At 42.3% G+C, this 25,843-nt stretch overlaps 2 protein-coding genes across 3 annotated transcripts in view; both read right to left on the bottom strand.

Moving 5' to 3' along the window:
* slain1a (SLAIN motif family, member 1a) overlaps positions 1-25,843 on the bottom strand; it is a 123,203-nt gene that overhangs the window by 93,708 nt on the left and 3,652 nt on the right. The window lies entirely within an intron of this gene.
* On the bottom strand, positions 773-25,701 carry LOC137371055 (sciellin-like). The gene is made up of 12 exons (XM_068032954.1): positions 25,667-25,701; positions 25,470-25,580; positions 23,383-23,454; positions 19,883-19,966; positions 18,455-18,529; positions 17,662-17,748; positions 16,784-16,846; positions 14,734-14,820; positions 13,474-13,545; positions 8,875-8,983; positions 7,146-7,248; positions 773-2,889 (listed from the first exon to the last, which is right to left on the bottom strand). The coding sequence occupies exons 1-12, from the start codon at positions 25,699-25,701 to the stop codon at positions 2,873-2,875; spliced, it is 915 nt and encodes a 304-aa protein (XP_067889055.1). The 3' UTR covers positions 773-2,872.

Genomic DNA, 25,843 nt, shown 5'->3' with positions numbered 1-25,843 from the left:
CAGAATCTCCCTGGATATGGGAGTAATAATCAAGCCTTTAACAGGATTGGGCTTAAGAACTATGTTATTGAGGCAAAAAAGGTGCCCGTCACAAAAGAAATAGCTGCAATTCTTGGAGGCAGCATTCACAATAGAAGAGACGTGAGAGTGCCACTTTAGGTCAGAATTGATAACATTACCAAACAATTTCCAGTAAAATTATTGTAAGAAGGAATTTTACTCCCACATTGAGGAAAAAAAATGATGAAGGATGATTGAGGATGGAGCCATCATTGGTAAGGGATGATGGGTGCTGGTTAGGTTTACAATAATCATGGAGGAAATTTGTCTATTCAGAAGTACAAGAAACAAGATTTTTATTATCCCAATGGAGAAGACCAAGATACAGTGCTAATAGTACACATACTTTCACCCATCAGGGGCCGATATTGAAAAGCTGGACAAAAATCCATTGAATTAAAAACCAATGCTTTTTTGTGGTTCCGCATAAGCATGAATAGCATTCAAACATTTGCTAAAATGAAAAAGTACTGAATGATGAATAAAAAAAAGAGGAGGAGAAGGAAGGGAAAGATGTGTAAACTAGGCCAAACCATAAAATTTAGCAATAATCTTATATCATTTTGTGTATGACTATAAGATATTAAAAAGGATATCAATGTCAAATAAAACTTAACATTGTAAAAGAAAAGTCAAAAGTAGTGATTTCCAAATAACTAATGGAATACACGCATAATTAAGAACAACAGTGTTTACCAATTTGGTCAGCTTTCTTTTTTATTAATACAATATTGCAGTTTTTTTAACAAAATACCTCCGTACCAACATATTTTCTTGCTGTATATTCATGCATTAGTACAGAGCACATGATTTTACTTATATTTCTCACATGCAAAATATAATTTCATATGGGAGTTCAGACAGTTGCTTGCTTCTGATAAATGACTGCAAGATCCACCAGAGTATTGTTCCTGCTAATGCTCTTATTCTCAGCACAGATTTTTTTTTGTAAATCTAGATTTACTGTCAATTACTAGAGGTGCTGAGAAATTCAGGCAGGTTTAGCTGTCAAAGATTTTGTAAAAGCTAGCGTCCTCAATTTCACTCTATATTTCTCGTGATGCAATTGTGAAGCCAACAGCTCAATAAAGTAATAAATGACAACTGTGCATCACAGGTTAACTCTCCAATGAATATAAAAAGTTAGCACTTTTACAGATGATGTAACTTATATGTGATATTCAAGAATTCTGAAGTTATGATTACCATGGATCTACCAATTCCAATTTCTTTTTAAATCCCAACTAATCTAAACCATGTTTTTGTACATTGAAATATAAGCTATCTTTAAAAATGTTAAACACAGTGGGTCAGATTTTCCTGCTCGCAGCATTCAGGTGTGGTGTTACGAGTTGCAGAACCATGAATATTTCTTTATTTTGTTTGTTGCTACCATGAGCAGGAACAAGAATAAATGGAAGGTGATTTAAACTCAAATCACTTTCTGCTACCCAGCTATTGAATGGTCCATAAAAATGCCTGATTGCTACTCTGCTACTCTCTGCAAACACAATGATCTCGATAAATTACATGGCAAAAACGTCACCACAACTTGTAATGCCCACTGGAGAAACATTTTTGTGAGTTTGAATGATCTTGTCAGTGGTGTGAGGAAAAAGGTATTCTGCCACTCTAATCAGTTGTACAACAATTACTGCAATAGGAAAATCTGGCCCAGGTTGTTTGACACATAGATATCTGTAATAATTGAAATAAAATGCTAATGTTATTTACAGATTTTCTTTACTATATAGAAATATAAACTTCCCTAAAACCACAATTCAGTAAAGAAATTATATATAAAAGAGATGGCATTAGCTTAGATTTTACTTTTGAATTCCTGCCCCTTGCTATGAAAGCACTTTTTTTTCCAAATTACACAAAACAGTATTTCACAAATCTTCAATTTGCCTAAAAGCTAATAGTTGAAATTCAGAATCATAATATTTAATTCATAACAGTGCCAGCCTCTTAAAGATGCAGTGTTGTCATAGTAATTAGGGTGGTGCATGACACAATCATCAATGTACTGATGTTACTGTGTAGGCACTTTTGTCCGGCCATACCATATTTATCTGACTTCTTCAAATTTTAAAAATATGGTTCACTTATTGCCAAATTAGCCATAGTACCAAACAAAGCATTTCTGCAGCACAGTAGTTAGAAATGCTGCTTCAAGAACTGAGCTGGCCTGAACTCTCACTAATACACAGACTGCCCTTTTAATGTATTGGATCTGTTGTAATTGAGTCATGTAATTCTGCCTTGGAAAACTGAATATATGTTTGCATTACAGCTAACATATGGAAGATTTCAGTTCTATTAATAGATGTCATTTTACTTCGTCATTTAACCTGTAGATATTTTTTATCATTTGGGGAACACATGCTATCTCCAGGACACAATGCTTCAAAAAATCACAGAATAGTTATACATTTACAATAGCACAAGTTGGTGAACAATGCTTTGAGAAAGAAACTACATTGGATCCTAATATGCCTCTTAAAATACACATTGATCAAATACAGAAATTATTCATGGCCATTCGTTAAACAGTGACTTTACTTTCATATGATGCAGGTCCTTTGTAGCAATTTTCCCTTAAATATAATATATAAAAGGAGTATTTAGGAAATGCTATTCTTTTATTTTGAAATAAAATCCAGAAATTACAATTAGAAAAAGGAATTATAATTTGTATGAGATTTCTTCTAAAATTCCTAAAGCAGTGTAAATATGTCCTCCTAACCCCAATAAATCCCAAATCGGCGCAATGTCATTGTTCAGCTGATACTTTTATCCAAGAATCAATTTAGTACGACCATTGGGCTGTAAAAAAAAATGTAGAAATGTTCTTCAGATTTAAAAATCATTAAAATATTCCATCATACATGACTGTAATAATTTATATATCTATTTTGCAAGTGGATCATAAACACATTTCATATTAAGGAATAAACATAATGGCAGATTTTGCAATGATAATGATGGTGAAACTGTCAGAGTTTGCCAACACTCCTTCTCTGAAACAGTAAACATCTTCTGGAGTTAGCACACTTGCAGTTAATCGAAGAAATCCAGAACTTGCTGTCGAGTCTATGCTTCTTCATTGGGCGCCCTGTTGAAGTCACTGCAGAATGCAATCTACTAGAAATCACTCGTCCTTTTATGTTAATAGTCTCATTGTAGAAACCCTTAAAAAAGTTACACCTTGTTCAATGAAGTGTAACTAGGTTTTTAACAGCATACTGCATTCATAATTACTGCTGAAAGATCTCTTTGGCCCGAAAAATTAATTTTATATTTATGGAATGTCAAATTTCTCCATTATGATGAAAATGCACATTTTTAAAATAATATATTTTTCAAGTTTGTTTATGATATTTCAGCTTCTACCTTCATCCCAATTATTTATATTTCTTTCTGTAAAATGATATTGCAAAATGAAGGATAGTCAGTTCATTTCACTTCCTGGCTTACTGTCTGTGAAAATACTTCAATGTGACTGGTTGCTTGATGACATCACTGTTGCTGGACACCTGAAGATCCCCTTGACCTGGCGCCAGTTTCAATATAATATTGGGAATAAGGAAATCCAGACCACAGAGATCACTGGATCTTTTTGGGCATCTTTCTTTGAGACCAGCGACAAATGCCATCACTTCATCGCTGACAGAGAAACCTGGACCAATAACCCATATACATTTTATAACATGATACAATTTCCATCATATAAAAATGTCATTGCAAACCCGGCTACTTTTCACACAAGTGGTTTGAATCAAGGTTATTTTAGAAATCCATAGCCCAGGTCCATAACACAGCAAATAACCAAGGTGGAGGTGGAGAAGAGTGAAACTAAAGATGGGGCAAATTAATAAATAATGGTTAATGGTACCACACTTGGATTTTAAAAGCTTGAAGATTGTCAGAGGAAGGAAAAACAGAATGGTAAAGGGTTCCACAATGTTGTGCGCTGGGAAAGAACAGTAGATCTTGATTTTATATGATAGTGTAAAACAGATGAAGGTGAATTGGCAGCCTATTTTATATTTCTTCCAATTTTTATTTTCATTGGCTTGTTTTAAAGACGGGGGTCCGGGCGGCAGGCTGGAAAGTGGAGGGAGACGCCACCTTGGCCCTCTGACAGCCCTTGGTTTTACTAAGATAAATGGCTGAAATTTATACTCGCTGCCGAAATCGGTGGCGGACGGAAACACCGAGCACCCACCTGTGCAGGCCACACATCGCGGATCCACCGTGATATTAAGCGCGGTGGCTTATTTAAATAGCCGGGGTGGACTGTCCGCCCACCCCCGCCGATGACGTGGAGAGGGGCGGGCTTTCCGTCCCATGCAATGGCGCTAGCTGCCTGTATGCAGGCGCTGATGCCATTTTTAAAGGGCTTCGAGCCAGGCTGTTCAATTTAAATATTTAAGGATACATTGATTTAAAAAAAGTAAATAAATTTATCTTGTCCCTCCACCCACCACCCCCCCACCCCCCGAATAACCAAAGAATTAATTACTTGCTCTCTTCCCCCCCCCAGAACACTTACCTTGTCCACCTGACCTTCGCCCCCAAAGTGCATAAACTTTACACTATAACCCTCCTCACCATCCCCTACTGCAATGATATGACCCTCCCCCTCCCCCCCGCACTGAGAAACTTACCTCCTCCCCCCTCCCCACCAGTGTTCCGCCTTGGTTCCCCGAACGGGGATCGGAAGGTGCGGGAGTCTCGGCCAGCGGCATGAAGATCACACCAGGACAGAAGGCGGGAATGTAAATGTACTTAATTCATTAATTTAAATATATTTAAATATGTTAATGGTGGTCCTGTTGCCAAGCGGCAGGAGGGGGCTACCACAAGGCCTCGCCGCCGCCAGCAATATCGGGCCGGGCCTTCCCAGCGTCAGGGTGTGTGGCGGTCTCTTCTGGAGGCATTTTATCGCCTCCCTCTCCCACACTAAGACCCCCGATGTCAGGCGGTCTGTAATTTTCAGCCCAAAAAGTGTTTAAACAAACACATAGAAAGAATAACATTTGGCTTAGATCTATTCCCTGAACTTTGTGGCCTGTTATTAAATTATGCTGCAAAGGTATCATCGCATTGGATCAATTGAAAGCTTTTGTCATGTGCAGCAACTGCGTTTTCTGTTTTACTGTATGCTGCAGTCAGCAAAATCATTAGGTGGTACAAAATTCCAGCTTGACACATTAGAGAATGCTTTGTGGGAATGCAGAGTCAAGTTTGACCCGAGTCCTGAAGCAAATCGTAAAATTAAGAGCAGTTATGATATTTTTACCAAGCCAACTAACACATTTACTCTAAAATTTGGAATAGGACAGCCTAAGCAGGAGAGTACTGAATTTCCAAAGCTTTTCCTTTTCAATACAGGACAATAGAATTGATGCAATTAACATCAATATAGAACTGGGAGTACTGTAAACAATTTTTAACCGTTGCTACAAAAATGATCAGGGGAGTTTTGTATCAGCATAACAAGAGTCCCAGGTCAGATGCTGATTTAATTTTCTTTTTAAAAAGATGGTATTAGGCTAATGTATATTTGGGTTATGTATGTAGTTGGTCTCCAGGGCTGCCACATGCCTAGTTCTGAACCTTGAATCAGCTGTTCAGAAATTTCAAACCATACAAAGTCTGTTTTTAAAAATAAACATGAAATGTTCTTTCTTCCATGTCTGTATTTTAAGGTGCAGAGGCAATACTTATTGATATTAAGGTCTTCAACGAATGTTCACCAGCAGCAAACCAAACATCAAGGGGTCAATCTGAAGTTCAATCATGGTGGAGTACAGGCATCTGTGGATTGACTGATCTGCTGAACTTAATGGACAGGGAAACCAGGCAGGGTGTATAACGGGCAGATAATCTACTACTGCCAGTTTTCCACCTCGGACGAAAGTTTAAGTCAGCCCTTAGATCTCAAGCCAATGTCCCACCTTCTTGACCCACTCCTGCCCTCATCCACTTCTGGATTTGGGAAAAGGTGACAACTAGGGTTGGCCACTCTGGTTGGAGGTGTTTCTGGGAGGTTTCATCACATGACCTCCCACCGCCTACCACCCTGTCCCCTTCTCCCGCCATTGGGTGCCGACATGTCCGTCCTCACAATAATCGGTCAATAATGGCAGCTACAGTGCTGAGGTAGTATTGCAATGTCACAGCTGTCATCATTAGATGTTAATCTAAGGCCCTATCTGACCTCTCAAGTGGTAGGTAGCCAATTGGGATAAGTTAAAGGCCAATTATCAGAGGCCACTGCCTGAAGGTGGCCTCCCAGTGGCAGACCAGAGGGCCAATGCTACAGGCAGGCTTTGAGCCCCTCCCCCCCCACCCCACCTCTGGTTACCTGGTTACAGCTGCGGCCAGTGATCACCCCGTGGAGCGGTTCTCCCTCCACAATGGCGACCCGCCAGCCGTGACCATTTTTTTTTTTAGCTTGCAAGATTTAAAGTGCTGAAAGATGGAGGTGCTCGCTCTGTCTCTTACCTGCAATGCCAGGCTGCAGTACCTTCAATGCTGGAGGGCCTCCTATTGGCCCTCTAGCTTCAAAACCCCGCCCACCATCCTTAATTGGATGGTGAGAGCACCGTCTGGTCATTAATTGGCCAATTCAGGCAAAATCACTCTCAGGTAACTGCTCCTAACACAGGACAGTGCCCACATTTGACCCCAATGTTGGGGTCCCAGCCCAAAATGCAAAATCTTGCCCTTTATCTGGTCATCATCTCATTGCTGTTTGTGGGAAATTGCCAAGCATAAATTGGCTGCCCCATTTACTAAACTATTTGGATGTTCTTACGTCATATAAGACATTGTGTCAATACAAGTTTACATAGATCAGCCATGATCTTATTTTCTGGTGGAACAGGCTTGATGGGCTGAATGATCTTCTCCACCTATGTAACTACTTTCTTTCTGCTTTCTGTGCATTCTTGTAGTTTGGGATAGGGCCTAGTTTCCACAGACTGTCCCACAACAGTTGGAGTTGTTAATGAAATTTCAACTGTTAGAAGTGCATGAATTAATATTTTTATTAACCACACTTTGCCACTTACCCTTTACTTTATCATAGCAGGGTTCACAGTGTACGGTACGATGGTGAACCCAGAAGTTGTCTCCAGCACACAGATTTTCGAGAGATGAGTGGCAAATTTGGCACTGCAGTAAAAAAAAATTATAATTATTCTGTGGGGATCTACTGAACCAGAATAAACCTCTTTAGAATCAGTTAAACCATTTCAACAAAGGATAATTAAATATGACCACAGTTTTCCTTCTGTGAGGCATAGGCTGGAACTAAATGATCTCCCATGCTGTCACTCACAGCCTGTAAGTGTTTGAAGTATAGTTGTGATATTTAGTTCCAATGGTGGAATTGTGTTTATGCTTTTCCCATAGGGCCAATGCTCAAATACACCTTGGTGTTGAGGGGGAGGAAACAGTCTACATAGGTACAACCTGTGGTCAATAAGTGGTTAATTGTTGGGAGGGGTTTCTATAGATTGGCAGATGCTTGTAAGTGCCAACTTATTCCATTGGGGGCTGGATTTTACGGTGGGTGGGGGGAGCGATCCACCGACCAAAAAGTCGGTGGTGATCCCACTTCCACCGGGCCTGGGGTTACAGACCGGATTTTACGGTTCCCAGGCCCTTAATTGGTCTTGGGCAGGACTTCCAACTCATTGAGGCAGAAGTCTCGCCTAATGGAGCTGCCAGCCAATCAGTGGGCTGGCAGCTCATCGTCCCAGCGGTGCTACCCGGAGCTGCAGCCACTGCTGGGACTGCAACCCAGCTCAAGGATGAAGTTAATGGGGAGCATTAGAAAACTGGTAGGTTTATGGGGCCTCACCAGGAGCAATCGTCAGGCCCCAGCGAGGCAAGGCGGGGTTGGGGGGGGGGTGGGGGCTGGGGTCGGTTAGGGGGCAGGGAGGGGGTGTTGGGTGTTGGGCTTTCGGGGGTGGTCCTCCGTCCATCAGAACACTGCCTAGTTTTATCAGGCGGCTTTTCTGAGGCCTCAGCTGCCCTACAGTCAAATCCCCATGGCAGTGGGCGGAGGCCCTTAAGTGGCCGTTAATTGGCCACTTCAGGGCCTTGATTGGCCTGGAGTGAGCGGGCGGTTTCTCGCCGCCGCCACTCCACATAAATTGGCAGCGGAGGTGGGAGTGGGTTGGGAAGGGGCCCCCCAGCCTCCCACTCCATCTTACATGCCCCTACCCTGCCACCAGCCCGTTCTTTTGGGGGGTGTAAAATTCTGGCTGGGATGTGACTGGACTATTAAGGTCAGAAAAACTGTCAGGAAATAACTGCTTTCTCTTTTTTGGGGCTATTTTTCTGAAGCATGACGTCTGAAGTTTAATGCCTGAAGTTTGATGGATTCATGCTTGACCCGCAACTCTTTCATGTAGATGGTTGAACTGACATTGAGGAGTTAATTTTTGACTTTGGGTGAAAGTGTACAAAAGGCGATATCCATTCAGCTGCCCGTTGGGCACTATCAGCCAGAGTCAAAATTACCCAGAGTGTTAGACTATGCATTTGGCCTCTCACTCCTCACATGGTGGTTTCCTGACGTTGTTGAGGGAGGGATTAATGCTGAGTAGATATCCTTTGTTTCCCCACAGAGTGATAGGGAAAAAGATGGGAATGACTAACCATACTGATATGCAATGCTTGGCAAATAACCTGAAAACAACGTTTAAGTTCAAATTTTATTTGTAAGGGTTGACTATTACTGTACACTAATCTAGAAGGGCAGTTTTATTACTATACAGCACTATTTTATACCTTAAAGCATGCTGCATGGCAATTAATGTTCAGTTCCTCCAAGATCATTTTTGCACCCTGATTGATGGGTTTGTAGCATTGGCTGCACACATTTTTATCCGTGGATTTCCTGCAAACCAAACACCAGAGCTTCATATGAGGAAAATTACACATTAATTCAAAATTAATGGCAAGATACTGGAAAATCACCATTATCCTGATATTCTTGGTGAGCCTCTTACTCCAAGACAAGACGAATAAGGAGAGAAAAATGAAGTAGAAAAAGGAACTAAAACAATCATTTTATCTTTTCCTCATCACGTTTCCTGTCTTGTGTGGTGTCACATTTAAATGCATAGGGCAAGAAAGGAACAAACAACAGCATACTTTTGTAAAATCTTGATGAAAGTGAAAACAAAACAGATGGACACTGCACATTTGCCATTACCATGTGCTGGGTACAGATTTGAATCTTCAGACAATTCCTTATCTGAGCTGGGAGTAAATGCCAAGCAGATACTGTGGCATTTGCCAACAAAAGGAAAAACCCATAGGGGTTGGGCAGTCATGCTTGGGCAGTCTCTGGCTTCTGCGATCAGAGGCCAGCCCTGGCACATTTCATGTACCAACCCCATTAGTTGCAAGAATCATTTCAGGCTGACGAAGAAGAAAGAATTAAAAAGTCCAGAAAATAGGGGCAAATTTATCCAAGACAAAGTGGAGATCAATCCAATTTAACCACTTTCCTGCAACACCAGGGCTGGGATTTTATCCGGGCGACGGGGGTCTTGACCTCCGGCAAAAGTGTTGCCGAGAACCTTGCATCGCCCTTTCTGTGGGATGCCCGTTGAATCAAGTGCCAATTAGGCACTTAACTGGACAGCTGCAGGCCTTCCACGGTATCAAGGACACCAGAGACAGAAGTCACACCCTCTGAGAGCTGCCAGCCAATCACGGGCCACAGCTCATTAACTGAGCAGCGCCAGTGCGGGACCGCTCCCCCCCCCCTCCGCCCCACCCTCCAGAGCCAGCAAGCAACCCGCACGGTTTTTCTAGCCGTGCTTCCCATGTGGCGACAGGCCTGCCCACCGCTCGGGTCATTGCAACAGTGGTGGAATGAGGCCCTTAACTGCGCATTAATTGCCCACTTAAGGACCTCAATTGGCAGCAGGGTGGGAAGACCGTTCACAGGCCTTCCTGCCAAGGACTTCCTTTCGGTGGAGGCGGGGGAGGATTCCCTCTCGCCACTCTCCCACCCGATTATATTCCCTCCCTGTCTCCAAATCTGCCACGAGGGACAGCATAGAGTTACCCCCTCCCCCACCCTCCAGTAATCAGATTGTTAAACATTAATTAGAGCTTGCAACACCTTTTTATTTCCCCAATAATTTTCATGAAAAATAATTCCACATGATTTGAATTCTTATTCTAGGTTTTATCAAAGTAAGTATAAAATAGTATAAAGTTAGGATCCCCCCCAAATTTCTTGGGTCTGGGATGCTAGTACCAGGGTATTTGCTGGGCCAGGGGGACAGAATTAGCAGGGGGAAACAATTCCGTTCCTGTCTGTTTGCAATTCAAAATGATGACCAATCAGATGGAAACACCTTGCCTGGATTTTCCCTGAGGACTCCTGAACCCCACCGCTGGGTTCAAATGGAGGTCAGAGGCCTGCACTGTGTGGAAAATAGTCAATGTGATTTTTCCCGAGCGGCCAATTAATGGCCAGAGGGTGTGCTCGCCATCCAATTAAGGAAGGCGGGCGGGGTCTCGAAGATGGCCAGTCAGAGGCCGTCCTGCTTAAAAGGAAGAAAGGAAGATAAGTAAGGGTGAGGGCACTTCAAAATGGAGGCACCTTCTCTCTAACTTTTTAAAATTTGAAATAAAAAACAGCCTTTGCAGCTGGGCCACTGCTGTGTGGTGGTGACGGGCATGGGGGGGAGCGCCTCTACTGGGTGGCCTGTGGCTGCTGCTGTACCCAGGCAGGCAGGGAGGTCCTCTAAGCCTGCCTGGAGTGCTGGCACTGCACCCCCCACCCTCCACCCTCAGTCTGTCACTGGGAGACCGCCTCTAGGCAGCTAAACTGGCCCCCGCCAGCTCCGGGCACCTGGAGGTTGACTGGAAAATCACAGTAGGCCTCCTTCAATTGGCCTTGAGTGACTGTTTATTAGTTTAATCGGCTACCCACCGTGTGCGGCAGGTAGCTCTGCTGCCCCTCTATTCCTTCCTCCAGGAAAATGGCCTGGGGTTGGGATGGAGCTATGGAACTGGCAAGCAGGCCGGTGGCACTATTTTTAGCAAAAGCTCAAAATCCGTTGTGATATAATTGGAAAAGTTGCAACGGCTGCATTGGTGTTTCCTCACCAGCAATTCCAACATTGTTATTTTTTTCCTCTGGCCATGTATAATACAGGCAGAAAGGCATAAGTGGGGCCCATAGTCCTGCTCAATAATCCTAGCCTTGCTGTGGCTTGGATTCACAGGAAACATTATAAATGGCCTGGATGCACATACCCTTTATGTAAGTCACCAACCCCAGGGTTTTGGGACAGAGTCAACGTTGGGCAGAACCAGCAACCGGAAGTGCTGCCCTGGTGGAATGGGTTTGAGGATCTTTGGGCATGGAATGGTCTAACTTTGGCATGGCGGGTTATTTCCTATCTAAGAATACTGCTTATTCAGCAGCATTTTTGATTTTCGCCCTTGTATGTTTAAAGTATATTTTCTCTGTTGTTCAGTTGCCTTTTTGAACATAGCTGGCCCAGCAGATTGGAAAAGAACACTACTTTATTGGTGCAAAAGAGCTGCTCCCTAATTGGTGGATTTAGGCTACATTTGCAGATAATTTATAAGAACATAAGAACTAGGAGCAGGAGTAGGCAATTCAGCCCCTCGAGCCTGCTCCGCCATTCAATACGATCATGGTTGATCTCATCTTGGCCTCAACTCCACTTTCCTGCCTGTTCTCCATAATCCTTCAACCCAATCCTAATTAAAAATCTGTCTATCTGCTCCTTAAATTTACTCAATGTCCCGGCATCCACCGCACTCTGGGGTAGTGAATTCCACAGACTCACAACCCTTTGAGAGAAGTAATTTCTCCTCATCTCTGTTTTAAATCTGCTACCCCTCATCCTAAAACTATGACCTCTCATTCTAGATTGCCCCACAAGAGGAAACATCCTCTCTACGTCTACTTTGTCAATCCCCTTAACCATCTTATATACCTCAATTAGATCTCCTCTCATTCTTCTAAACTCTAGAGAGTAAAGGCCTAAACTGCTCAATCTCTCTTCATAAGACAAACCCCTCATCTCTGGAATCAATCTAGTGAACCTCCTATGAACTGCCTCCAATACAACTACATCCCTCTTCAAGTAAGGGGACCAAAACTGTACGCAATACTCCTGGTGTGGTCTCACTAATGCCTTGTACAGTTGCAGCAACACTTCCCTACTTTTATACTCTATTCCTTTAGCAATAAATGCCAAAATTCCATTTGCCTTCCTTATTACCTGCTGCACCTGCATGCTAGTTTTCTGTGATTCATGCACGAGGACACCCAGATCCCTCTGCACTGAAGCCCTCTGAAGTTTCTCTCCATTTAGATAATAATTTGCCTTTCTATTCTTCCAACCAAAATGATAACCTCACACTTATTCACATTAAACTCCATCTCATGAGGCCAGGATTGTCAGTACTAGGGAAAATGTCATTGTTATCATGGCCTTCAGTACTACACTTCAGCCACAAAGCATCAATACCAAGCAACTCCCAAGTCAAATACATGGTTAAGTTCCCTCCACTCGATTCCCACAATCTGCCTTAACCCTAACCTCAGAAGATGATGCACCAGTGCGAATTTTCCTGCTTCCCCACACTAACCAGTCTTAATGAAATGAATGCCTAATTAGAGGTGGTTTGATGTTCGAAATTGGGTAAAAACTGCACAGAACTCATTTCACATGGAAAATGAAATAAGTTGCCAACAGAAGATGCTTTTATCCTGCTAGAATGAACTAGATTCAAACCTAAGTTCCAAAGGTTTTGTTCTAACTCACTGCACCTCACAAATGTACCCCTGTCAAAGCGATAAAAACTACTGCTGCAATTTTGCACTTTGTTGCAAGAATATTCCAAGAACCATCAAAGCAGATCGATACTAATTGGACTGGAATGTAACTTTGCCTCATAACTGGGCCTGTCTGGGCTTCATTAGCACACACTCAAAGGCTGCTGCAAAATGCCTGTAGTTGCCTCAACTACACTACAGGAGCCATTGCTTCTTAGCCCTCCCAATACCAACATCATGGACAGACAAACTTAAAAAGATCATTAGCTATTAAAATACGCATGATTTTCACACTTAGGAGCAATATGACCCGAAGAAAACCATTAAAATTTGAAATGCTCCACAAAACATTCACTCCCATAAGTTGAACTCTAACCATTTTTGTTTATTACATCAGACATGGCTGTGCAGTGCACTGAACCATAAATTATATTTGCATTAACAACAAAGAAATAGGTCAGCAACATTAAACAAACACATCAATAAATTCAAGCAAAATTTCTATGGTACAAAACCAAATCATTTAAAAATAAGAATGTTTTTCTTACTGTTCAGCACTGGTGTAGGCAGTGGTTAAAGTTATCACTTTTGCGGGACTCTTGCCTTCTGTAAGAGATGAGCTGCAGAAACAAACAGAAAATTACATTGCTTATTTTGTGATTATCTCTTGAATTCTATTTTTTTTTTGTTCTGGGCCTGTTTTTGGGCCTAGCTTTGACACTTTTCAGGCAGCTTGCATCCCAAGAGACCCAACTGAGCCCAGCACAAAATTGGGCCTCAGACCTTGTTACCGTTTTAGGTGTGAACTGCCAGAGGCTGCTTGCCTCACCAGCATCAGTCAGAAGGTAGGTCTCGTTGGGCTAGGAGGTACAGGGGGCAGGGTAGTGGGCTGGGATTGTGGGGGCGGGGGGTGGGTGGTGTTTGGTGTTGGAGAGGTTAACAGGAGAGGCAATTGGTGGCTGCTCCTTAGACCGCAGTGATAGCTTAAGAATCCTGAACGGAGCCCACCCAATCTCAGGTTGGACATTTTACTGGAGTCTTTGGGGGGGTTCAGGTCATCGGCCTGCGAAATTGAGGCTTGTTACACTCATAAAACAGGGACAGCAAGATTCAATTTCTACCCCTATGAATTTCCATTCCTCTTGCACACATACAGCTACTTAGGCTCTATCCTCAGGAATTCGCTTCCTTAAACCCCTCCACCTCCAAGAGAGGTCAGTGGCCTAGAAATGCAGGAGCCTGCACAAGAATGGAGAGGCCAGAGGAATCCCAGATACTGGGTCTAGCATCTCATCACCATAAGGCCAGTTTTGTGTGAGGATCCCTCAGGGAAGACAGAACAAAAATTGGGCTGCTGTTTGCACCATAGTGGCCTTTGCAATAAGTGAAGGACTGTGGGCCTTTGGGAATGGGATGGGGAGGATTACAGGCCTCAGAGGGTGGGTGAGGTTGGGGAACCGATTGATGCTGAAAGATCTGAGCAGAGATGTTGGCAAAAATACTTCCCAAAGAGATACGGCAGCGCTAAATTTCATTTTAAAAGCACCTTTTAGATCATGTGAAAAATCAATATGGTACTTTTAATTTGAGGCAAGTTCCTCTGCATGCTATCATCAAATTACACTACAAACACTACAATCTGCTCGGCCAATTCTCCCTTCATCAATCTTCCAATCTATGGCCTTGCAAGCACATTTTAACATATTTGTTTTTGATCAGAAATGAAGGATAATCATCCCAGACTCTAAAGAATTCGACGCTTAAGCATAGTGAGTTCCCAATAAAGTGTTGTCAGAGGCAGACAGTACCTGGAGTTCCTGTTCTTTTGTAGAGAATAACTTGGTGCTCGATAAACTGATGGTTCACTATCATCATAAAGTTGCTCACTCGGAGGGCTGAGATAAAAACACAATTGATAATTTGCTGCATCTCAGCAAAATAAATTCTGCTCAGTTTTCTTTGTGTCTTTAATGTATACAATATATCAGTGCAATTTTGCTTCCCTAATATTTATTTGCTTATTGCTAAGCATGATAACATAACTTTTCTAATTTTTCCAGACAGATCTTCAAACATGGTTTTATCTATATAAAGCAGAGTGTAAAATGATGCAAATCAGCAACTGTGTGCCAACTTCCATCTGTCTCTCTCTCCACAGAACTGGCTGGAATTTGCATGTTTATCATCCTCCCTTACCCTGGGAGGAAGAAGTATAACACCACCTTCCCTCAAAACAGCCCATTCATCTTTTTTGTTTGCCATTCCTCACTCCTATTCATTGCTTTTTTTCCACCGTTCATTGCTTATATGTCAATTGTGGCACTTCTTACGTGTCCTTTCATAATAGCAAAACTACACCACAAAGGGCATACGGGACTTCGACCTACACTAAGAAATGTGGATGGACCGATAATCATTGATTTGTCCACCACACATTCTTTGGTATGCATTTCTGAACGACAGTCATCAAATGATACCCAATGTCAAGAAACCTCTGCACCTGAGTTCCTGTGGTGGGCTTCCATTTTGTGATGTACTGCATCAGCAACATAAATCATTATAATATTTACCTCCACAGAAACACCAACGTGTTGGCCGTGATATCAGCCCTGAATAAAGAATTATCATTTATCAACAGAATTTTGAAACATTATAGTAATGAGCCCAAAATGTTATCCATACATTTCGCCATTGATAAAATATTAGTTGGATCCCAATGCCTAAGGCAAAAAGCAGTGGGTTGAACTTGTAGGAAATAAAACATTTTATTGGCTATCCAGTGGCAATTCTCCGGGCTGAATTTTATCAGCTCGCTGATGTTCTCAGCGGTGAGCTTGAAAGATTGCACGGCGCACACACGAGACATGCACTGTGGAGCCTCCATGATATTACGTGCAGTGTTGTATTAGCATAAAAGGTGTGGAGCGGCTGCCCCTGATGATGTAAAGGGGGTGGGCGCTCCGTCCCTAGCAACGGTGCAGGTGCTAGTGCCATTTTTAAAGGGCTTTAAGCCCTTAGAATAATTTTTTATTTTTAAAGGGAAAATGTGAAAGGTCACAATATAAAAAAAGAGTGAAGCCCCACTTTGACCCCCCTGCAATGATACAGAAAGGTTTCATTTTCCCTCTCCCCTCCAAAAACAATGCTTTGTCGGTCCTGACCTTTCACCCCCAAACTTAAAGCTCTTTGCCCTTCAACCCCTTCCCACCATCCCCTCAGCCAATTGAAACAGTTTCCACCGCTCCCCCCATGCCCTGAAAATTTCACTCCTCCCTCCCTCCTTGCTCGTATCATGCTGGAGATCTGAAGGCATGGGAGTTCCAGCAAGCGGCCGAAATATCGGCGTGGGTCAGCTGTCGGGACCAGGTAAGGTAATTTAAATTGATATCAATATGGGGATAAAGGCTCCGTCGTTGAGCGGTGGAGGACTGCACCGAGGCCTCGCCACTGCCATTAAAATGCGGCGGGGCCTTCCCTGCATCGAGAGTCGTGGCAGACCTCTCCCAGAAGAATTTTCCGGGCCCCCTTACCATGATCCTCAAAGCCAGAGGACTGGTAAAATTCAGCCCTTCGTGCGTGATTTTAGCCAGTCTCATCAGACTATTCGATCATGGAGGCCGTACTGAGAATAAACCTGATCATGTCTTTACAAGAAGCCCACATAGCAGGCGTCATCAGATAGAAGCAAGACTTTGCGACAGCACAGGTGCAATGAGGTCTTCACCAATCCAGCTAAAATCTACTGACTCTGTAGAAACCGTTGATCTGCCAGTTGGGATGAGTTGTACTGGTCAGCAGTCTCCAGAATGGAGAAGACACAGAGAGAAAAGAGAAACAGCAGGGGGTTGATATAAATACCTGTTTTCCTTATAGGATGATCGAGAATTATTGACTGGAGTTTTCTCATTAAGTGAATCAGAGCTGAAACAGATGAATATCTATGCACGTTAACTGCATGTATACATCTCATTGAACACACTGATTACAAATTGATGAACCTGTACTACGTTAATATCCATGAGAATTGTGAAGGAATTTACCGAAACAGTGAGGGGCAATGTTATCTTTGGCCGATTGTGTAAAATGAGAGATATCAAATTCATTGAGGACATAAAATAGAGTTAGAATAATAGAACCAAATTAAAATTACCCCATCTGTGAATAACAAGTCTACTGCAATAACAATATTAGCACAGAATTAAGAACTTGTATTTGCCTCATCCCATCCCATCCCCCACATTTTCCAGATCACCACAGCAGTGCAGTGAAAATTTGCAAACTCAAAAGACTTAAACTCAGCAAGAGGAGTCACTTGTAAGGTAACGTTAGATGAAGTAGGGTGGGAGGAGGTCAGTTGGGCTAAATGGCCTGTTTCTGTGCTGTTGTTGTAACTTGATATAAGTGGTCAAGCGGAGATTAAGCTGAGTCCACGGCAACTCAAATACTTGAGAAAGAAACTCAGCAGCATTTACTTTCATGTTATATACCAACGTCCCTGCTTCAGTGCAGTTTTGAGCAGGAGAGGAACTATCGATTGGGGTCTCTGAACAAGAAAGAACATGTCTCTGTGTGCTATCATCAAATTACAGTACAACTAACCTCATGTTTATACAGATTTTACACTTTTTTATCAAGCTTCAGCTGGGTGTCCTTGAAAGCACATGCTAATTGGTTCATTTTGGACCATAAATCAAGGCAAGGTAGATATAGCTGACCCCAACGAAATGTTGATGTACCTGGAGGTCCTGCTTCTTCTGATATAAGAGGTTGGCGATTTGTAGGTTGAAGGTTCATCTTTGGAAAGAGCATGCTCACTTGTGGACCTAAGATAAAAGCACAATTAGTAATTATTTAGATAATTCTTTTAAGGAAACTTATCTGGAATTCCCTGATATTTTGTGCTGCAACAACATTGTAAGTACAGCATAATGTCGGTTTTCTGTGCAAAAGACACTTTTTTACTCTGTTTTTCCTCAATCTTTTGCACCAATTCCATGACAAATCTGTTGCCTTTTTGCATAAATCTACGGCCATGCAAAAGACTGGAGAATGTGTATTTCCTGCATTTACATCAGTTATTAATGAGTGTAAATTTACACCTAAAATTTTAGTCACAGCAGGACCCAATGTCATATTTCTGGTGTTTTATGATGATTTCTAAAGTATTGTTTTATTTCTTTTCACCGAGACCGACATTGTAATTTCTTTGATTTTAATAGCATTTGTACAGCTTCAGAATGGGTTACTTGAAAAAATGATTGCATTTTCTTTAACACGTGCAAGAAAGATGTTTTGATGGCATCAAACCTTTAATCTTAAAGCATAAAAAGAAATATGGAATAATCTCCACGCTTTACTAGGGCCCCAGTTGTTTACTGATTTCTTCTTGTTTTGTCTCTTTTTTTTGTCAGACAGATAATTCTTTTTACATCGTTAAGCGTGGGACTTCAATCTGATTGCTACATTCACTGAATAGTGAATTAAAGACAATATGAAATGCAAAAAATCCTTTGTTGTACTAAACAATACCTGGAAATGGAATCAGGAGATGTTTTAGTGATTGTAGTGGTGTAAGAGCTGGTACTCTCCCAGTCTCCACTCTTCCTGTAAAAAAAAGACAAAGTGCATTTCTTAATAATATAGCACAAACAATTACATATTTTTAATTTTCCATTCTTGCACTCCTAAGGAGTCTTCTGACACTTTTACTTGGATAGGAGAGAAGAAAACGTTTGCTGACAAGAAATGCCTCTTGAGATATAGAACAGTGTTGAACTTTTGGACCGGTATGTGCTTTTCAGAAAGTTAAGCACTGTTGGAGGAAGAAAAGTGCAATATGGCACCAAGACAGTACATCAGGGAAGTCTCCTGGAACCCTGAAGAAAGATGTGACAAAAAAAAAAATCCTGATTACCCCCTTATCCTTGAAGATGAGGGGAACTTGATTGGAGTCAGGAGGCGATCTTGAGTAATGACACCCCAAATGATGGGTGGACACTGGATTTTCCAGTGTTATAAGGGAGGTGTGCATTGTTTATGTCCCACAGTGGTGCTTCTGCCCATTTGCCTGCTATAAATTAGTTGCCCTCTCACTGACCTTGCAAACTCTGGCAGGTCAAAGCTGGTAGCCAATGGGACACTGATCGCCTGACAGCCACTGCTTGTGAGAGGGACGGCCAAAATTTGATTCCTTAGTTGGGTGAGCTGCCTGTGGAGGCAAGAGGTGCCAGCAGCTGGCTGCAATTATTTAGATGAGACCTGAGGACCAATTTCTCACAATCCTTGAGTTTCCCGTTTTCAGGGCACTTGAAAATTGGCCTAAACAAATTTATTTTACTTCCCACCACAATTCATGGAGAAGACTAACTTTTAAAGCATAATCAGAAAATCTCAGCAGTTCAGGACTAAAATGGGCCCAGCGCCCTTGAGATAGGGAGGGGAAAGTTCATCCAGAGCTCCCACTCTGAATTTGCTCCTACTCTGCATTATTATCCAGTGGTTTCTGCTGAAAAGTGGACATGTGTGAACATGTTTTGAGGACAGCTTCAGGCTTGGCTTTGAAGCCCTCCATGATCAAACTGCCCATTGTCTAGACTCAACAATTAAGAAAATGGTCACCCAGATCAGGAACTGAAGTACTGCTAATGCCCAGAGAACCGTATTCCATTAAGAGTCACTGCTTTCAGAAGAGGAGAGAAACATTTAGAAAGGAAACAGAGCAGGTACTTTGACTTTGTGCAGTTTGGTAAAATGGGTGATAGTAAATTGCAACCTGTCTTACATCTCTTCTGATTTTTATTTCCATTGAAGTCAAATTGTACAGAAAGTTATGCAGTAGAAATCTTTCCTATTATTTCACTGTGTGTTCTTGACAATTGAACTAACTTCAATTAAAATCATGAATTGACTACATTAAATATTATTTGATATGACTATCTTCGCTGTATTGTGTAATACCTGGAGCTTCTTGAATTTGGATCAAAGGTTGTTTTCGTGTTTGTCACGGTATACGATTTGATATTGTCCGAGTCCTCACTGTTGCTGTTAAAATGAGAAATTAAAAATAAAAATGGTGCTTGAGACAGCACAGTGTAAAGTGCAGTGAATTAAAAAGGGTTATTTATTCCCTTTGCTACAGTCACCCCCCACCATCACCCCCTCCCATCCTCCGCCCATTCTACACCTCAGCCTATTATGCTCTCTATATTTGGTTAATGGGAACTTCACAATATCAGGTTAGGGTGACAGGCCGAACTATTTTCCCTCCTCTTGGGAACATGTTTGCCTACTTTGGTCCCAAAGTACCAGCTGGGGTCAGAAATTCAGGAGATTGGTACACAAGCTCTGAGTTCTATCATCACTTGTCACAATGTCTCAGAGCTTCAAAGTATTGCAGCAACTGGTCTACAAAGCCCAAGTCCATCCAACCTTAAATACTGCTCCCATATCTGGAGAAACTTTTACAATAATTTGCACTCCTGGACGAGATACAAGAAAAGCTTCTTGTCTATGTTTTACTGCTTTAAAGTGCTATATAAATGCAACTGTTGTTCCTAAGAAAAACTCTCAAAGAGTGCCAACTCTCAGACACTTCTTCCTACCTCCCCTGGACCATGACCCCACCACTGAACATCAAGCTGCTATCCACAGGACTGTCACTGACCTCATCTCCTCCGGAGATCTTCCCTCTACAGCTTCCAACCTCACTGTCCTGCAAACTCGGCCAGCCCAATTCTACCTCCTTCCCAAAATACACAAACAGCACTGTCCTGACAGACTCATTGTTTCAGCCTGTTCCTGCCCCAATAAACTTATTTCTTCCTATCTTGACTCCATCTTTTCTCTGCTGGTCCAGTATCTTCCTACCTTCATCCGTGACTCTTCTGATGCCCTACATCATTTTGACAATCTCCAGTTTCCTGGCCCTAACTGCCTCCTCTTCACTATGGACGTCCAATTATGTACACCTCCATCCCCCATCAGGACGGTTTGAGGGCTCTCCACTTCTTCCTTACCAGAGGCCCAACCAGTCCCTATCCACCACCACCCTCCTCCGCCTGGCTGAACTTGTTCTCACTTCTCCTTCAACTCCACTCACTTCCTTCAAGTAAAAGGCGTTACTATGGGTACCCACACAGGTCCTAGTTATGCCTTTCAGTCCTACTCAGGCCCCCTCCCTCATCTCTTTTTCCGTTAGATTGATGAGTGTATCGGTGCCATTTTCTGTTCCCGCCCCGAACTGGAAAACTTATTAACTTTGCCTCCAATTTCTACCTTTTTCTCACCTTTACATGGTTCATCTCCGAAAGCACCCTGCCCTTCCTCAACTTCTCTATCTCCATCTCTGGAGATAGGCTGTCTGCTAACATTCACTATAAGCCCACCGACTCCGAAAGATACCTTGACACTTCTTCACACCCTGCCTCCTGCAAGGACTCCATTCCATTCTTCCAGTTTCTCCATCTCTGACTCATCTGCTCTGATGATGCAACCTTCGACAACAACACCTCTGATATGTTTTTCTTTCATTCAACCGAGGATTCTCCCCCACTGTGGTTGACAGGGCCTTCAACCGTGTCCGGCCCATTTCCCGCTCTTCTGCCCTCATCCCTTCCCCTTCCTCCCTCCCAGAACCACGAAAGGGTTCCCAATGACCTCACTTTCCACCCCAACAGCCTCCACATCCAGAGGATCATCCTCTGCCATTTCTACCACCTCCAGCATGATGCCACTACCAAACGCATCTTCCCTTCCCCTCCCCTGTCAGCATTCCGAAAGGATCATTCCCTCTGAGACACCCTGGTTCACTCCTCCATTACCCCCGACACCTCATCCCCTTCCCACGGCACCTTCCCATGCAATCACAGGAGGCATAATGTCTGCCCCTTTACCTCCTCTCTCCTCACTATCCAAGACCCCAAACACTCCTTTCAGGTGAAGCAGCGATTTACTTATATTTCTTTCAATTTAGTATACTGTATTTGCTGCTCACAATGTGGTCTCCTTTACACTGGGGAGACCAAATGCAGATTGGGTGACTGCTTTACTGAACACCTCCGCTCGGTCCGAAAGCATGACCCCGAGCTTGTGGTTGCTGTGCCATTTCAACACATCCTCCCTACTCTCATGCCAACATTTCTGTTTTTGGCCTGCTCCAGTGTTCCAGTGAATATCAATGCAAGCTCAAGGAGCAGCACCTGATCTTTCAATTAGGCACGCTACAGCCTTGCGGACTGAACATTAAGTTCAATAACTTCAGAGCATGACTGGCCTTTTTTAATACTTTATTTTTTAACCATATGCCTGCTTTTCATGTAGTCAGAGCTACTCATTATTCCACTATTAACAGTCTCTCTGGACCATGGCTTTGTCTTTCACCACAAGCATTAACACACACTTTGCCTTTGTCCCAGGACAGCTTTGTTATTTAATCTCTCCTGTCCTATCAAACACCTTCCCCTTTATTCTCTCCCCCACCCCCTCCCCTTCACTTGCTTAAAACTTAATTATTTTCTAACCTTTGCCAGTTCTGATGAAAGGTCACAGAGCTGAAACGTTAACTTTGCTTCTCTCTCCACAGACGCTGCCAGACCTGCTAAGTATTTCCAGCACTTCTTGTTTTTGTTTCAGATTTCCAGCATCTGCAGTATTTTGCTTTTATTAAAAACTCTCAAAGTATTGGAACAGATTTTGTTTAGATCTTTGATGATCTTGGTCTTTGCAAAAATAAATATGTGCTGTTAAAGGAAAACTGTATTTGACATAAAAGAGGATCCAAACCTCATAGGGATAGTTTGGAATGCAAGAGATATGACAGCTGAGATCAGTGAGGCCACTAAGTGTTGCAAGATGAAGAAGGCACCAAGGGTGGAGCCATTAAATGTCAAAAGTGGCAGCTTTTGGTTGGGCTTGCAAGAGACATAAAGCAACTGTTTCTTTGAAGAATGGAGAAACATGATTTTCTTTGTCCCAAAAAGTACATGGACAAGGCCAAGATGGAAAATATACAGACATGTCAGCAAAGGAAGTAGATAGGGCACTATACTTGGTTTCGACTTGAGCTAGTGATGGGAAATCAGCCAGGGCTCCCACTCTGGACTGTTATCCTGTGTATAATAACAAGTTAAGGATAGAACCGGGCTTGGTTTTTGAAATCCTCCATTACTGATTATCCTATTGTCACTCACTGCCCAACCACTTCAGCAAGAAAGTGCATGATTCCCACTTGCAGTGGAACTGTACCCCAGCAAAGGTCAGCAGCTTCAGGAAAGGAGAGGAGAAAAATCAGAAAGCACAAAATAAAACATAAAATGTTTTGAAAATTCCAAAAAAAAGTCAGAATTTTTTTTTGTCCTAAATAGTTTGCAATTTTGACAAGTAAATGCAATTTTGTTAGAAACTGCAAATTCCCTTAGCAGGAAGACTGTATTGAAGAGCATTGTCATGTATCACAGTACCTTGAGTTTCTTGGATTAAAGGTTGTTTTAGTGCTTGTTGTGGAGTAAGAGCCGACTTCATCCCAGTCTCCACTGTTAATGTGAAAAAGAAAAAAGTTTGTTTCAAATACCACACTGCAAAGTACAGTGATTTTTAAAAATTCATGATTTACTTATATTTTTCTCAATCTTCCCCCTCTCAAAGCACCCCTTGTCACTCACCTTCACCTGGTCAAATTTACTGACTAGACACCCATTACTTAGGAGGACCACAAGAGTGATTTAGGATTACAGGGAAGTAATTTGCACAGGGCAAATGGATCATCAGGCCACAATGGCAACTTGCCTGATTTTCATTGCAAGAATAAAAAACCATGCGGGTTCCATTATAGATATGTGATCCACTTGCTACATTACTGCCCACATGGAGAAGATGAAAATTTTGTGATGGAAACCACACCTGCCAAAATGAGACATATTAATTTTGTCATATGGTACATTATTATTTTTGAACTGTTACTGGACATTGAAATAACTTGTTTAAAAAGAAACACAGAACAGTGGCTGAAAACATGGCTACACATTTGCATTTTAAAAGACAGTGGTATGGAGAGACAATGGGAGTACCCCCCAGATTCAATTTGCCAGATGGGTTTTGTCAATAGTGATGAGCAGGAGACATTGAGAGTCATTGAATGGGTAAGAGCCAGCATTCCACCCCCCACTGAGAGTGTCTGGTAAGCTGTGAAGAATCCACAAACCTCACAGGTGAGGCTGTCGCAAGCAAAAAGCTAGTCACATGACTAACCTGCTGGCCCACCTGGAGTTAATTGAATTGTGCTCACAGAACAGTTTTTGGAAGAGACTGCAACTGAACTTCAAGAAGAGAGCACCTCTCTCTCCCTCTCTTTCATGCAAATTTCCAGGGACCCACAGAAGAAACTTAACCCTCATGTCGGAAGACCAGCAAAACAAGTTTGAAAGTGTGCACTGGGCCCCAATGAGAACTGCAAGACTTAACTTCAATCAAAGACTTTACATCCAACCCAAAACCAGTAACTGAACTCCATCTATTACTTCAAACCTTTCCCCTTTAATTCTTTCTCCTCCTCTGTCTCTATTTTCATGTGTGTTCATTGCGTATGAATGCTAGCATGGCCGTGTCACGTATTTTTAGTAGTTTTAACTGAGTTAGGATTTTAAGGTTAATAAACTTACACCTTTCTTGGTTAAATCTGAGAAAAGCTGTCTAGTTGATTTCTTTGCAATCACAATTTGAGAGCAGTGAGTAAGGACTCACTGAGGGGAAGCTAAAAACACTGTTTTAAAAGTTAAACCCTGTTACGGCCAAACCAGGAAAAGGCTGAGAGGACAGCCCTAGACCCCTTTCTCACCTGGCTGTAACAATTTACTCCTGTATCTTTGAAGGCTGAAAGAAAAGATCTCCCTTTACCCACTAAAGGTTAAAAATGTTTTTAAAAATCTCAGCTAGGAAAGAAGCTGAGGTTGCTAAAGTTGGCCTCAAAACCCTTCGATGAGAGAGAGGAAAATCAGCCAGTGTTCCTACTTCATTCAATGACCCCTGTGAAGACATCAGTGTGAACCAAATCAGGTATTGTCCCAATCTCCATTGTTGCCCTTATCAAGGGAAAGTAAAAATAAAAACAGTATTTATGACAGCCCATTGTAACTATAGTGATCTAAAAAAGGTTATTTATTCACTTTTCTGCACCCTCACCACACAATTTTACACCTCAGCCTATCATGCTCTCTATTCTTGGTTTCTGGGAGCTTCAGAATATAAGGCTAGGGTGACAGGATGAACTATTTTCCCTCCTCTTGGGAGCATATTTGCCTGCTTTAGTCCCAAAGTAACAGCTGGGGTCAGAAATTCAGGACATTGGTAACTACTGACACAAGCTCTGAGTTCTACCACAATATTCCGGAACCTGACAGCATTGGATTAACTTGTCTACAAAGCCCAATTCATCCAGACTTAAAAACTGCTCCATATTTGGAGAAACTTTTAGAATGCCTCACACTCCTAGACAAGATACAAGAACAGCTTCTTGTCTGCATTTTACTGCATTAAAGGGCTATCATGGTACCTCGAGTTCCTAGGATTAAAGGTTGTTTTTGTGCTTGTAGTAGTGTAAGAGTTGGATTCGTCCCAGTCTCCACTGTTCCTGTTAAAAAAATAGTTTGTTTCAAACACCGCACTACAAAGTATAATGACATTTAAAAATTAATGATTTACTTCCATTTTTCTGCATCTTTCCCCTATTAAAGCTCCCACATCATATACCTTTGCCTGGTCAAAATTACTGACTGGAGATTCATTGCCTAGGGGGACCACAAGAGTGATCCAGGGTCATGGAAATTATTTTGAAATGAGTGTTAATCTGGGAAGTGGATCACCAGCCCATTGTATAACTCGCCTGATTTTTATCCCATTCAAAGAATAAAGAGCAAACGGGTTCCA

The sequence above is a fragment of the Heterodontus francisci genome, chromosome 6 (genome assembly GCF_036365525.1).
Source record: "Heterodontus francisci isolate sHetFra1 chromosome 6, sHetFra1.hap1, whole genome shotgun sequence".
Taxonomy (NCBI): Eukaryota; Metazoa; Chordata; class Chondrichthyes; order Heterodontiformes; family Heterodontidae; genus Heterodontus; species Heterodontus francisci.
Note: the sequence above shows the minus strand (reverse complement) of the source record. Positions and strands in the feature narration are given on the sequence as shown.